This window comes from Carcharhinus amblyrhynchos, chromosome 9, assembly GCF_965287045.1.
Source record: "Carcharhinus amblyrhynchos chromosome 9, sCarAmb.v2.hapA, whole genome shotgun sequence".
Taxonomy (NCBI): Eukaryota; Metazoa; Chordata; class Chondrichthyes; order Carcharhiniformes; family Carcharhinidae; genus Carcharhinus; species Carcharhinus amblyrhynchos.
Window position 1 is genome coordinate 10902014 of NC_137332.1, and position 14189 is coordinate 10916202.

A 14189-nucleotide genomic window follows, 5' to 3' on the forward strand; every position below is an offset into this window, starting at 1 on the left:
TTTCCCCTTGTGGGAGAGACTAGAACTAAGGGACGGCACATTGGTTAGCACTGCTACCTCGCATAGCCAGGGACCTGGGTTCAATTCCTAGCTTGGGTCATTGTCTGTGTGGAGTTTGCACATTCTCCCCATGTCTGCGTGGGTTTCCTCTGGGTACTCCAGTTTCCTCCCACAGTCTGAAAATGTGTGGGTTAGGTGGATTGACCATGCTAAATTGCCCCTTAGTGTCCCAAAATCATATTTTGGCCCATTGAGCCTGCATTATAACAATCCTGTCATGTCCTAACCCTGTAACCCTACTTATTTACCCTCCTAATCCCTCTGGCACTAAGGGGCAGTTTAGCAATCCACCTAACCCGCACACATTTGGACTGTGGAAGGAAACCGGAGCACCCGGAGGAAACCCACGCAGAGTGGGGAGAATGTGCAAACTCCACACAGACAGTGATCCAAGCCAGGAGTCGAACCCGGATGCCTGGCGCCGTGAGGCAGCAGTGCTAACCACTGTGCCACCGTGCCACCCCAAATGTTTAGGCTAGGGGAATTAGCAGGGTAAATATGTGGGGTTACGGGGATAGGGCCTGGGTGAGATGCTCTGACGGAGAGTTGGTGCAGACTCGATGGGCCGAATGGGTTCTGCAATGTAGGGATTCTATGACACAGTTTAAAAATAAAGAGTTTTTAACTGGAGATGAGAAGAAATCCTTTCTCTGAGGTCATGAATCTTCCCCAGAGAGCAGGGAAGGCAAGTTCAAAGTTTATTTTTAAGGCAACATTGGATAGATTTTGACTAACAAGGCAGGCAGAGAATGGGGAGTTGAGGCCACAGTCAGCCATGGTGTTACAGAATGGCAGGACAGGCTCGAGGGATCGAATGGCCTGCTCCTCCTAATTCATATATCCGTAAGCTGACTGTGAAAGTCCACTCAGCAGGTGTGGTTTTTTTAAATGCCAACACAGCCTGATGATCATTTCTTTTTTCTTGTCTTTCAGAAACCAAAGCAAAAAGACTGGCATCCCCCAGACGGTTTTATCCTGGGCCTCTGGACACTAATCCTCCTGGTATTCTTCAAAAGCTACGGACTGAAGCACCTCAAGCACATCTTCTGATAGATGTTGCTGAGCTGGCAATGGGAGGGCCCGTTCCTCAATCCTCGGCCCCCGGAGAAGGATTTGCCTGTCGGCGTAATGCACTGCTGTAAATTATTTTTGTTTGTTCTTTTTGAGGTTTTTATTTTTTGGGAAGCGTGGCTTGAGGGTAAAATAATGGGGAAGGGGGTGAGCTTGAGGGTGTGTTCAGGGGTTTAGAGTTGAGGTGAAGCTACACTTGTGTGTAAATTGGCTGGAATATCCAGAACTTGGCTGCAGGGCGAAGCCCCTCAGTAAGGGGGACTTGTTTTACTCATCTCTGATGTTCAGTCAGACCATGACTTAAACTCAAGCTGAATTTACACCATAAACATCAGCGTTGGAGCGAAGGGAAACAAACCAACGCTTGAACGCTACCTTTGTTCCAGTAAAAATGACCGAAAAAGATGCTTTGACTGATTGTAAGCAGTCATAAAAATAAAATATATTCTGAAACGCCTGACACAGTCTGACAATATTACCCACAAAGTTGCATTATTCTGTCTTAACCTCTCACAGTAGACAAATATCACGATTAAGGATAAAACATCTGTTCAGAATTTGCATTAATTTTCTTTGATTTGTTTCTGTTTGTTCATGAGGCGAATCAGGCCTTATTTATGGACAGAGTTTCCGAACTCTGCAGTCATGTCAGGTGGACAGCTGTCAGTGGGGTGGCGCGGTGGTTGGCACTGCTGCCTCACAGGGCCAGGGACCCGGATTCGATTTCCGAGTTGGGCCACTGTCCGTGTGGAGTCCGCATATTCTCCCTGTGTCTGCGTGGGTTTCCTCCGGGTGCTCCGGTTTCCTCCCACGTTGGGGTAGGGTGCGGGGTGAGCCTGGGTGAGATGCTGTGTTGGAGTGCCAGCGCAGACTCGATGTGCTGGTGAGGTGCATTGGCCGTGCTAAATTCTCCCTCTCCGAACAGGTGCCGGAGTGCGGCGACGAGGAGATTTTCACAGTAACTTCATTGCAGTGTTAATGTAAGCCTACTTGTGACACTAATAAATAAACTTTAAATTTTATTTGGTTCAGTTGGCGACCCTCTGGTCTGTGAATCAGGTGTACATGGTGCAGAAGCCTGCACCGTGAGAAGTCTTACAACACCAGGTTAAAGTCCAACAGGTTTATTTGGTAGCAGGCGCCACTAGCTTTCGGAGCGTTTGCTGCTCCTTCGTCAGGTGAGTGGGAGATCTTTTGACAAACGGGTTTACCCCAGTCCAACGCTGGCATCTCCACATCATGGAGTGCTGCACTGCCAGCAGAGCTGGCTTTCAGAAGAGGTTTTGTTTTTCATAGAATCCCAGAATCATAGAAACCCCCCAGTGCAGAAAGAGGCCATTTGGACCATCGAGTCTGCACTGGCACTCCGACAGAGCATCTCACCCAGGCCCACCCTGTGCCCTATCCCCACAACCTCACACACCTATCCTGCTAATTCCTGTAGCCTACACATCTCCTGGAGCCACACCCCGCGCACCCCCCCCATCCCCGGCAGACATGACGATAGAACACTTTGTGATTCTGTCGTGGTGCTTGCTGATCCACCCATCCCATCCATCGCGCCCCCCCCCACCACACACACACACGCACACACACATGCACGCGCACGCACACGCACACACACACCCCACCTCCAGAGTTCTCAAACATGTTTATTTGCAGATAAAACTGTTGTACCATATCTTGTCAATAATAAAAGCAATTGCAGCTATGCAAATTGTTATTAGATTAATTTATTTAACAAGAGACACCTTAATTAACCCATCATATTTGTACAAATGATTTATTTGTTTAATCTCGCAAGATGATGTTGTCAAATCTTCTTACTTGCCGCAGATTAATGTTCGCAGAAAAACAAGCTGCCATTGAGACTGGCGGGCAAACCTAGCAGGCACTCTGAGCCAACACTGCAATGTGCAGTTAATTTTACGTCCATTAGAGGTGGAATGTTAGCCAGGCTGCCAACAGAGATCCTGTGCTGCTGTGGAATTCGAAAGGATCCAGCGATTATTGACTGGCCTTTAACAATGCTGCACTCCCTCAGTGCTGGACTGCAAGGTCTAGAGAAGAGGCTCAAACACCTGGTCTGAAACATGAGATTGCGGTTGGCTGGGTCAAACCATCACCTTGGTTCACTGTGGTTAGATGGTGGCCATGTTGAATCTCAGCCTAATGACATGATATTGGTTAATATTAATTATCTATTCCTCTCCTCAATACTCCTTAAGACCTACCTTTCTGACCAAACATTTAGCCACTTGTCATAATATCTCCTTTTGGAGCTCAGTATCAGAAATGTTTGATTACACACCCGTGAAGCACACTTGGCTACACTGAAGGCGCCATATAAATTGTTGTTGCATTTAGGGTATTAGCTATGAAGAGAGATTGAGTAAACTGGGATTGTTCTCCCTGGAAAGGTAGAGGCTGAGGAGTGACCTGGTAGAAGTTTATAAAATTGAGGGGTATTGATAAGGCGAACATTTGGAAGCTTTTTCGGCAGGGCAGAAATGACAGTTACAAGGGGGACACAAGTCTAAGGTAAGAGGGACAAAGGTTCAGTGGAGGTGTGCGGGGTAAGTTTTTTACACAATGGGTGGTGTGGGCCTGGAATGCACTGCCAAGTGAGGTGGTTGAGGCAGATACGTTAGCGACATTTGAGACTTATTTGGATAGACACAGGAACAGGCGGGGAATAGAGAGGTACAGGCGGTTGGTCTGGATAAGACAATGTGATCAGCGCAGGCTTGGAGGGCTGGAGGACCTGTTCCTGTGCTGTAATGTTCTTTCTTCTTCTCTGAATTTTAAAGCTGGCTCATTGAGCTGAAATGTGATCAAGTTTAAATCCAAACTCAGCAGATAAAAAGTAAAGTTATTTGTTAGTCACAAGTAAGACTTACGTTAACACTGCAATGAAATTCCTGTGAAATTCTCCCAGTCACACATTGCGGCACCTGTTCAGGTCAATACACCCCTAACCAGCACGTCTTTCAGGTTGTGGGAGCAAACTGGAGCACGCAGACACAGGGAGAACGTGCAAACTCCATGTAGACAGTGACCTGAACCAGGAATTGAACCCAGCTCCTTAGAGCTGTGAGGCAGCAATGCTAACCACTGTGCCACCATACCACCCAAAGTGGTTAAGATGTTAAAATGCATTTGCAATGTTGCTGCCCCTGTTGTCTGGAAACCCCAGTGTGGGTTCTAACTTTGCAGCTCCCATTTTATATGCAGTAATTTTTGTTGTAATGTAGAATAATATCCTGAGGTACTTCTCAGAAAGGTAATAAAACAAACAGAAAAGCTAATGGTTCAGAGCCAGAGGTGGTGAGATCAGGAACCAAAAGGCTGGTGAATGGGGTGCATTTTAAGCAGGATCTTTAGGAAAAGGGGGAAAGTGAAGAATGTTGGGGGCTCAAACATCACTCATCACATACAAACTGGCAAATCTATAAAATTATTCTCTTTAAAATGGGACAAAGGCTTTAAACTGATTGAAGCCATGACTGGTTATGACTCTCACAAAATGAATTTTTGGCTTTCAGAACAGCAGCAATCTCATTATCTCTGAGGATGTGCTATTGCCCCTGCAACTTAGAATCAAATAGAACAGAATAAAATCCCTACAGTGTAGAAGGAGGCTATTCGGCTCATTGAGTCTGTGCTAACTATTACGCAGGCTTACCCCGTAACTCTGCTAACCTAAGGGGCAATTTAGCATAGCCAGTCAACCTAATCCGCACATCTTTGGCGTGTGGGAGGAAACCGGAGCACCTGGAGGAAACCCATGCAGACACGGGGAGAATGTGCAAACTGCAGACACACAGTGACTCAAGGCTGTAAGTGAACCGGGTTCCTGGCGCTGTGAGGTAGCAATGCTAACCACAGTGCCACTGTGCTGCCCAAATCCCCAGGACTTGGAGAAAGGCAAATGGGGAGGATCACTCTGCAAGGGCAAAAGGACTGAGAAACATTTCATAGAATCCGTAAGTGCAGAATGAGGCCTTTTGGCCCATCAAGTCTGTACTGACTGCAGTCCCACCCAGGCCCTACCTCCATAACCCATGTATTTACCCTAGCTAGTCCCCCTGACACTAAGGGGTAATTTAACCTGACCAATCCACCTAATCCGCACATCTTTGGACTGTGGGAAGAAACCCATGTAGACACGGAGAGAACGTGTGAACTCCAGTATTGACCCCGGGTCCCTGGCGCTTTGAAGCAACAGTGCTAATCACCGTGCCACCCCGCATACATTTGTTGAGTTTAATAATGGATGAAACATTGACAATCTGAAGAAACCACGCCAGGAATTGACATCCTTTGCCCAAACTAAAGTGAAGAAGTGGGATTTATGTCATGTGACACCCCCATCCTAAGTGGCTAGAATCTGTAGTATTACCTTGTGAAGCTGAAAAAAGACAGACTCATTAACAAAAATGTCTAGCAGACAGCTACAGACAATTGCAAGTGTTTGAATACCTGGCTCCGCACTGACATTGTAACTCTGAATGTCTGCACCAGTGCTTCCAAAACCAATTCATCCCAGGGCCCATCTCATCATGGAAGCCATCTCTGCTGGGAAGTGGATTATCCAGCAGCAGTCTTCAACCTGCCAACTCTGAAAGATTACATCAGTCAACTTTGATTCATGAAACAAATTCTTCTTTAGTCTGTGGTCTTTGCCCAGTAACTTATCCTGTTCTCTATCCCACCTTTATTGTATGAATGAAAGGAGATTATTTTGTGTCCCTTCTCCCGTGATTGAGTGTGTATAAATAAATTAATGCTTTTAGAACATAGAAAAACTACAGCACATATAGGCCCTTTGGCCCACAAATTGCGCCGATCATATCCCTATCTACAAGGCTTACCTATAACACTCAATCTTATTAAGTTCCATGTACTCATCCAGAAGTCTCTTAAAAGACCCTATCGAATTTGCCTCCACCACAACTGACGGCAGCCGATTCCACTCACCCTCCACCCTCTGAGTGAAAAAAGTTCATCCTCGTTTTAGTTCATCCTTTTAGTTCATCCTATCTCAAGTTTGCTGTTGAGGTTACGATTAGAGAATTGGATCACACCAAAATTGATGGGTTTGAGGAATTTGGAAAATACCTGACCACAAAGCACAGCACAGCACAGCACAGGAAACAGGCCCTTCCGCCCTAACAAGCCCACGCTGCCCATTTTAACACTCACTGAGTGCCTTATTCAAGTCTTTCGTCGATCGTTGATGATTTTTGTCAACCTGTAGTGGAACTTCACAATAAAAGGGGTGCAAATTTAGGGAAATAGGAACAGGAGTAAGCCATTCAGCCTGTCAAACCTTCGCTACCATTCAATTCGATCATAGCTGATTGTTTATTTAAGTTTATTAGTGTCACAAGTAGAGTCATTTTAACACTGCAATGGAGTTACTGTGAAAATCCCCTAGTTGTCGCACTCCGGCACCTGCTCGGGTACGCTGAGGGAGAATTTAGCACAGCCAGTGCACCTAACCACTCTTGGATTGTGGGAAGAAACCGGAGCACCCGGAAGAAACCCACACAGACATGGGGAGAAAGTGCAGTTACTCAAAACAGGAATTGTACCCAGGGCACTGGCACTGAGAGGCAGTAGTGCTAACCACTATGCTACAGTTCCTCCCATATAAGGGGAAATCAAAAATACCTTTCTGCTTATGAACGGTGGAAGGTGAAACTGGGGCTGTTTAATCCCTCCAGACAGAACAAATTAGTGAGGACATTAAAGACCAAGGGCACAGATAACAAATAGGAGCAAGAGGAGGCCATTCAGCCCATCACGCCTGCTCATCCATTCATTTTGATCATGGCTGAAGACTCTCAGTGGTGGGGATAAAGTGAGCACATTTGGCTCATTCTAGAAATGAAAGTTGTACATACATATTTATTTGAAAGATTAAAACTTTTCACTCAAAGAAATTGTTTTACTATTGTCTATCATACCCTGGTCACAATGTGGGGTGGCACAGTGGTTAGCGTTGCTGCCTCACAGCGCCAGGTACCGGGCTCGATTCCCATCTTGGGTCACTGTCTGTGCGGAGTCTGCACATTCTCCCCGTGTCTGCATGGATTTCCTCCAAGTGCTCCGGTTTCCTCCCGCAGACTGGAAGCTGGTTAGCTGCATTGGCCGTGCTAAATTCTTCCTCAGAATACCCAACCAGGCACCAGAGTGTGGCAACTCGGGGATTTTCACAGTAACTTCATTGCAGTGTTAATGTAAGCCTACTTGTGACTAATAAATAAAAAATAAATAAATGTGATGAACCAAATTGAGGTCTTTCCAAATCTATTTTCTTTGCCCAGAGATTTACCCCTTCCTTTGCTCAAGTTGCTACATTTTGTAAATTCATTAATTAAATGTCAGCGTCGCTGGTGGGACCAGCGTTGCTCGAACTGAGTCATTTCAGAGGGCATTTAAGAGTCAACCACATTGCTGTGACCCTGGCAGCAGAACAGGTAAGGACAGCAGATTTCCTTCCCTAAAGGACATTAGTGAACCAGATGGATTATTAAGACAGTGGTTTTATGGTCGTCATTGGACTTTTAATTCCGGATTTTTGTTTTATTGAATTCAAATTTCACCATCTGCCATGATGGGATTCGAACCCAGGTCCCCAGAGCTTTACCCTGGTCTCTGAATTGCTAGCCCAGCTACAATACCACTCTACCACTCTTGATAGGCTTTCCACTGGTGCCTGAACAGGCAGGAAATTCCACCATGACTGCGTACATTTCCTGAGATGGGAGGTCTTGTGTACAGTCGGTTGTATTCCTACACCCAAGCCAGATGTCCCAGGTTCAAGTCCCAGCCCAGGACTTGGTGACCAAAGAATGTGGCCAAACCAGTTGGTTATCAAACTGTAATTCCTTCTAATGCATCCTATGACTGGTAGGAAGAGTGGGAGAACTTCCTGTTCGACCAGAACCAGGTGACAAACATCCTCCTTTCTTCAAGGGACTGCTGATGAGAGAATTTCCTGAGATCCCTTCATTACGAATGTCATTCTTTATTGGCAAAGCGACCATCCCTTAAATACCATATAGAATCCCTACAGTGCAGAAGGAGGCCATTTGGCCCATTGAGTCTGCACTGACCACAATCTCACCCAGGCCCTACCCCCATAACCCCACATAAACCTTATTGGTCCCCCTCACACTAAAGATCAATTCAGCATGGCCAATTTACCTAACCTGCACATCTTTGGAATGTGGGAGGTAACTGGAGCACCCAGAGGACACCCATGCAGACACGGGGAGAATGTGCAAACTCTACACAGACAGTGACCCAAACCAGGAATCGAACCTGGGTCTCTGGCCTGTGAGGCAGCAGTGCTATCCACTGTGCTACCAATTTAGTAGTAGTCACCAAGTTAACAGTGTAAACCTAAATGGATTTGACAAAGGGTCATCTGGACTCGAAGCGCCAATCCTTTTCTCTCCTTACAGAAGCTGCCAGACCTGCTGAGATTTTCCAGCATTTTCACTTTTGGCTTCTGAATCCAGCAGCCGCAGTAATTTGCTTTTTGATTTGATTTGATTTATTATTATCACATGTATTAGTATACAGTGAAAAGTATTGCTTCTTATGCACTATGCAGACAAAACATACCATTCATAGAGAAGGAAACAAGAGAGTGCAGTGACTGAGTCACTGCCTTGTTTTGAACTGTGTTACCACTGGGTATGGATCAGCACAAACCCATGGTCACTGAGCAGTCTTTGAGTGTAAGTTAATAGCCAGAGTGGATGTAAAATCCATTATTAGGGTCAGTGCTTTCAGTTTCCGCTTCAGTGGTGACTGAGTGCTTGCCAGGTCTACACCTGCATTCAGCAGTTACTGATTGTGGCTGTAAGCCTGGCAACAGCGTCAACATTGCGTGTGACTAGACTCTTCTCCACCTCCCACTGCTGCTGTTAACCACAGCTCCGTGGTAGCACTCTGCTGCTGACTCAGTTTCAAGTCTGGAAGCTTCAGCACAAGATCCAGGCTGGCACACCAACGCAGTTCAATGTAGTGCGGGTTTGCTGCCTCGGAAAAGCAGCCAGCATAATTAAGAACCCCATGCACTCCGGACATTTTTTCTTCCACCTTCTCCCATCGGGGAAAAAGATACAAAAGTCTGAGATCATGTACCAACTGATTCAAGAACAGCTTCTTCCCTGCTGCTGTCAAACTTTTGAATGGACCTACCTTGCATTAAGTTGATCTTTTTCTACACCCTCGCCATGACTGTAACGCTACCTTCTGCACTCTCTCCTTTCCTTCTTTATGAATGGTATGCTGTCTGTATAGCGTGCAAGAAACAATACTTTTTACTGTATACATGTAGCAATAATAAATCAAATCAAATCAAATCAGTAGTGAGTGAATACTGCATTATCAGAGGTGTGTCCCCATCAGAAATGTGATTTAAATCTCAGCCTGTGGTAATAGGTCTGATGGCGCAGTTTCAAAGGAGAGTGGGGGAGCTCTCTGCAATGCTACAATACTTCACAAAACTGACTACATCTCAAAAGCACTTAGTCGAGTCTAAGGTCTTCTGGGACATTGTATAGCCATTAAAGGCACTATGTAAGTGATAGTTGTTTTCTTTCACACCCATTCTGTGAGTACTGGAAGGAAATAAGTTTTATTTATTTGTGGGACATGGGCATCATTGGCTGGCCACCATTTATTGCCCATCCCTAGTTGCCCGAGAGCCAACCACATTGCTGTGGCTCTGGAGTCACATTGAGGTCATACCAGTTAAGGACAGCAGATTTCCCTCCCTAAAGGACAATAGTGAACAAGATGGATTTTTCCGAAAATGGTTTCATAATTAAGAGTAGATTCTTAATTCCAGAGACTTTTTTATGAATTCAAATTCAAATGGCAGGATTTGAACCCGGGTCCTGTAAAACATTAGCTGAGTTTTTGGATTAATAGGTCTAGCAATAATATTACTGGGCCATCACCTCCCTTACCTTTACTGTGCTTGTGTGGAAGAGGCTTTGTAAGCTACTCTTGTGAGTTGTTCAGGGAGAGTCAGATATTAGGTCTGGATTTTAATGGGTAAATGAAGGCCCTTGTTCCTTCAGGCAAACACTGAGGTTTGGTATTAGTAAAGTGCAGGTCCAACAACATGCAAGAAACTCAACACTATCCAAGACAAAGCACCCCACTTGATTGGTACCTCTTCCACAAACGTTCACTGTCTCCACCACTGATGCATATTGGCAGCAGCACCATCCACGACATACACTACAGGGACTCTCTGAGGCTCCTTAGTCTCTTTGTGACCCAAGCTGGGGATTGAACCCAAGTCCCTACTGTGAAGCAGCAATGCTAACCACTGTGCTACTGTGTCACCCTGTCGGTACAGACTCGATGGGCCGAACAGCCTCCTTCTGCACTGTAGGGATTCTATGATTCTAAGCGTTTATCTACTCTAATTTCCCATTCCAGCATTCAGTCTCTAGCCATGTACGCTGTCAAGTGCCCTTACAATGAAGTCCCCTCAGTTTTCTCTTTTGTCAAAGAGCCTCAGCCCATTCCCCCACAGTTCTGATATAATCCAAGTAAGTCTAGAAGGATGAGGGCAGCAGATACCTGGGAACACCACCACCCTCACTCACCACCCTGACTTGGAAATATATCGCTTTTCCTTCCCTGGGTCAAATCCTGGAACTCCATCCCTAACAGCATTGTGGGTGTACCTACACCACATGGACTGCAGCAATTCAAGAAGGCAGCTCATCGCCACCTTCTCAAGGGCAATTAGGGATGGACAATAAATGGTGACCCAGTCAGTGACACCCACATTCCATGAATGAATGAAAAAGGGGAAGTTAGTGTGGGTGTGTAAGGCGGGCCCTATTTGTGTATTCTTCAAATGTTGACTCGTGTCACTCTGAAGAATCTCTCTGTTTATCAGGAGTCAGTTGCCACGGCGAGAATCAATTACTACCTGTATTGAATGATGGAACAGGCCTGAAGGGCCAAGTGGTCAACTATGGCTGCTTTTGGCATTCAACTCCACTGGCCCCACCCATTCCTCACATCCCTTGATTCCCCGACAGGCCAAAAATCTGTCCACATCAGCCTTAAACGATGGAGGATCCACTGACGTCTGGAGCAGAGAGTTCCAACAATCCTTTGAGTGAAGTAATTTTACCTCATGGCTCTGCTAAATGATTGGGTCCCTCATCCTGAGACTGTGCCCTAATGTTTTAGATTTCCTGACCTGTGGAAACAATCTCTCTGCATCACCCCCTTACCAAGTCCCTTCACAATCTTGTACGCTTCAATGAGATCATCTCTCATTCTTCTAAACGTCAGAGAAAATAGACCCAATTTGTTCAACTTCGTTTATGTCATGGGACATGGCTGTCACTGGCTGGCCAGCATTTATTGCCCATCCTTTGTGGCCCTTGAGAAAGTGGTGGTGAGCTGCTTCCTTGAATCACTGCAGTCCACGTGCTGTGGGTTGACCACAATGCCATTAGGGAGGGAATTCCAGGATTTCAACCCAGTGACTGTGAAGGAACAGCGATATATTCAGAAATTATGCTGGTTTTTAGTGATGATCATCACACCACCACAGGACAGTGAAGAAAGAGGTTCAGGAGCTATTTCATGATGTAAAGCTTTGGCAGTGTGGAATACTTTGTGCAAGGAATGATCCTTTACATCCAAGGAGACAGATTTTATGCTTCATCCAACACCCCCAACAGTGCGGCACTCCCTCAGCACTGCACTGGAGGCTCATCCTGCAATGTACCCTCAAGGTGGTATGATGGCGCACCATAATGCCTCACAGCACCAGGGACCCAGGTTCGATTCCAGCCTCGGGTCACTGTCTGTGTGGAGTCTGTACGTTCTCCCTGTGTCTGCGTGGGTTTCCTCCCACAGTCCAAAGATGTACGGGTTAGGTTGATTGGCCCATGCTACTGCCCCTTAGGGAAATTAGCTAGGGTAAATGCATGGAATTATGGGATAGGGCCTGGATAGGATTGTGGTACAGACTCGAATGGCCTCTTTCTGCACTGTATGATTCTATGAAATCTCTAGACTGGGGCAGGGGAGGTTTGACCTCTGACTCTGAGGTTACCCTGGCTAACCTAAGAAGTGTCATCACATTGCAATCTCAATTCAATCATTATTAAATCATAATAAATTATGTATTTTAAAAGTTTTTTTAAAAACAATCTCCTCTTGCAATAGTGTTACGCTTGCTGCGCTGATTAGCAAGAAGGCTGTTAGCACAAAGAAGCTGAACGGGTCACTGTCAAAACCCCAGTCAAGCAAGAGATTAAAACAGTTTACCTTCCAGATTTATTGGCTTTTGTCAGGTACTGCAGGTTCTCGGCCTGTTGTAGGGTATTGATTAAGTGGAGTGGTGTAGTTTACTGCCCCTCCGTGTTCTCCATTGACTTGGCAGATTTCATTAGGCTCCTGCAGTTTCAATCAAAACACCCAATTTAACATTTGAACCAAACTAAATTATATGGAATTCACAACACAGAGTTCATGCTTCCCAAGAGCCTCCTTTTACCAAACCTTCTCTCACCCCCTTCAAAGATCCTCTATTCCGTTCTCCCCCCCCCCATACTTATCCAGATTCCCCGTGTACCGGCCTATGCTATTCAAAAAGGACGGCATGGACAAGTTGGGCTGAAGGGCCTGTTTCCACACTCTATACTTCTGTGACTATGACCTCAAGTACCTCTTCTCCTTCAAGTTCCACATCCTCACCACTCGCTGGGGAATGAGAGTTCTCTTGAATTTGTTTTTATTGGGGGCGGCACAGTGTCACAGTGGTTAGCATGGCTGCCTCACAGCGCCAGGGTCCCAGGTTCAATCAGGGCCTTGGGTGACTATGTGGAGTTTGCACATTCTCCCCATGTCTGCGTGGGTTTCCTCCGGGTGCTTCGGTTTCCTCTCACACTCCAAAGATGTCCAGGTTAGGTTAATTGGCCATGCTAAATTGACACAAGTGTCAGGGGGATTAGCAGGATAAATGCATGAAGTTACGGGAATAGGGCCTGGTTAGGATTGTGGTCAATGGACTGAATGGCCTCCTTCTGCACCATAGGGATTCTATGATTCTATTAGTCAACGGATGAAATTCTCCAGCCTTCTGTGTTTCCCGCCAGCAGGAGGTGGCGCATTGTTTGCTGGTGCTGGTATTCCCTTATCCTTCTGCTGTCAATGGGAATTCCCATTGATGTCACCCCATGCCAGTGGGAAAACCAAGGGCAGGGCTGCACTCCTGGCGGGACTGGAGAATCCCACTGGTGGGAAAGGCCAGAAAATTCCAGCCAGTACCTTAACCATGGAGACATAGGAAGCAATCTTACCAAAAACATTCCAAGTGGCGAATGCGTATGAAAATGGGAGAGTTTCACAGGAAATCCCTTTTTTTGGCTAGGCAACCAATTTAATCTTAGGAGCTGCCATTCGGCTCAACGTATCTGCACTGGTGGCATGATGGCACAGTGGTTAGCTTCGCTGTCTCATAGCGCCAGGGACCCGGGTTCTAATTCTGGTCTCAGGTCACTCTCTGTGTGGCGTTTGCACGTTCCCCTGTGTGTGTTTCCTCCGGGTGCTCCGATTTCCTCCCACAGTCCAAAGATGTGCTGGTTAGGTTGATTGGCCATGTTAAATTGACCCTAATGTCAGGGGAATTAGCAGGGTAAGTATTTGGGGTTACAGGAGTAGAGACTGGGTGGGATTGTAGTCATAGAGTCCCTACAGTACAGAAAGAGGCCACTTAGCCCATCGAGTCTGCACCGACCACAATCCCACCCAGGCCCTACCCCCATATCCCTACATATTTACCCACTAATCTAACCTATGCATCTCAGGACACTAAGGGTAATTTTAGAATGGCCAATCAACCTAACCTGCACATCTTTGGACTGTGGGAGGAAAACAGAGCACCCGGAGGAAACCCATGCAGACATGGGGAGAATGTGCAAACTCCACACAGACAGTGACCCACGCTGGGAATTGAACCCAAGTCCCTGGAGCTGTGAAGCAGCAGTGCT

At 46.3% G+C, this 14189-nt stretch overlaps 1 protein-coding gene across 1 annotated transcript in view; it reads left to right on the forward strand.

The window, feature by feature from the left end:
- pigk (phosphatidylinositol glycan anchor biosynthesis, class K) overlaps positions 1-1609 on the forward strand; it is a 133285-nt gene extending 131676 nt beyond the window's left edge. The window contains exon 11 of the mRNA XM_080195161.1: positions 994-1609. Within this exon, the coding sequence (XP_080051287.1) occupies positions 994-1110 (117 nt within the window). The 3' untranslated portion in view covers positions 1111-1609. The remainder of the gene's footprint in view (positions 1-993) is intronic.
- Positions 1610-14189: the final 12580 nt, after the last annotated feature.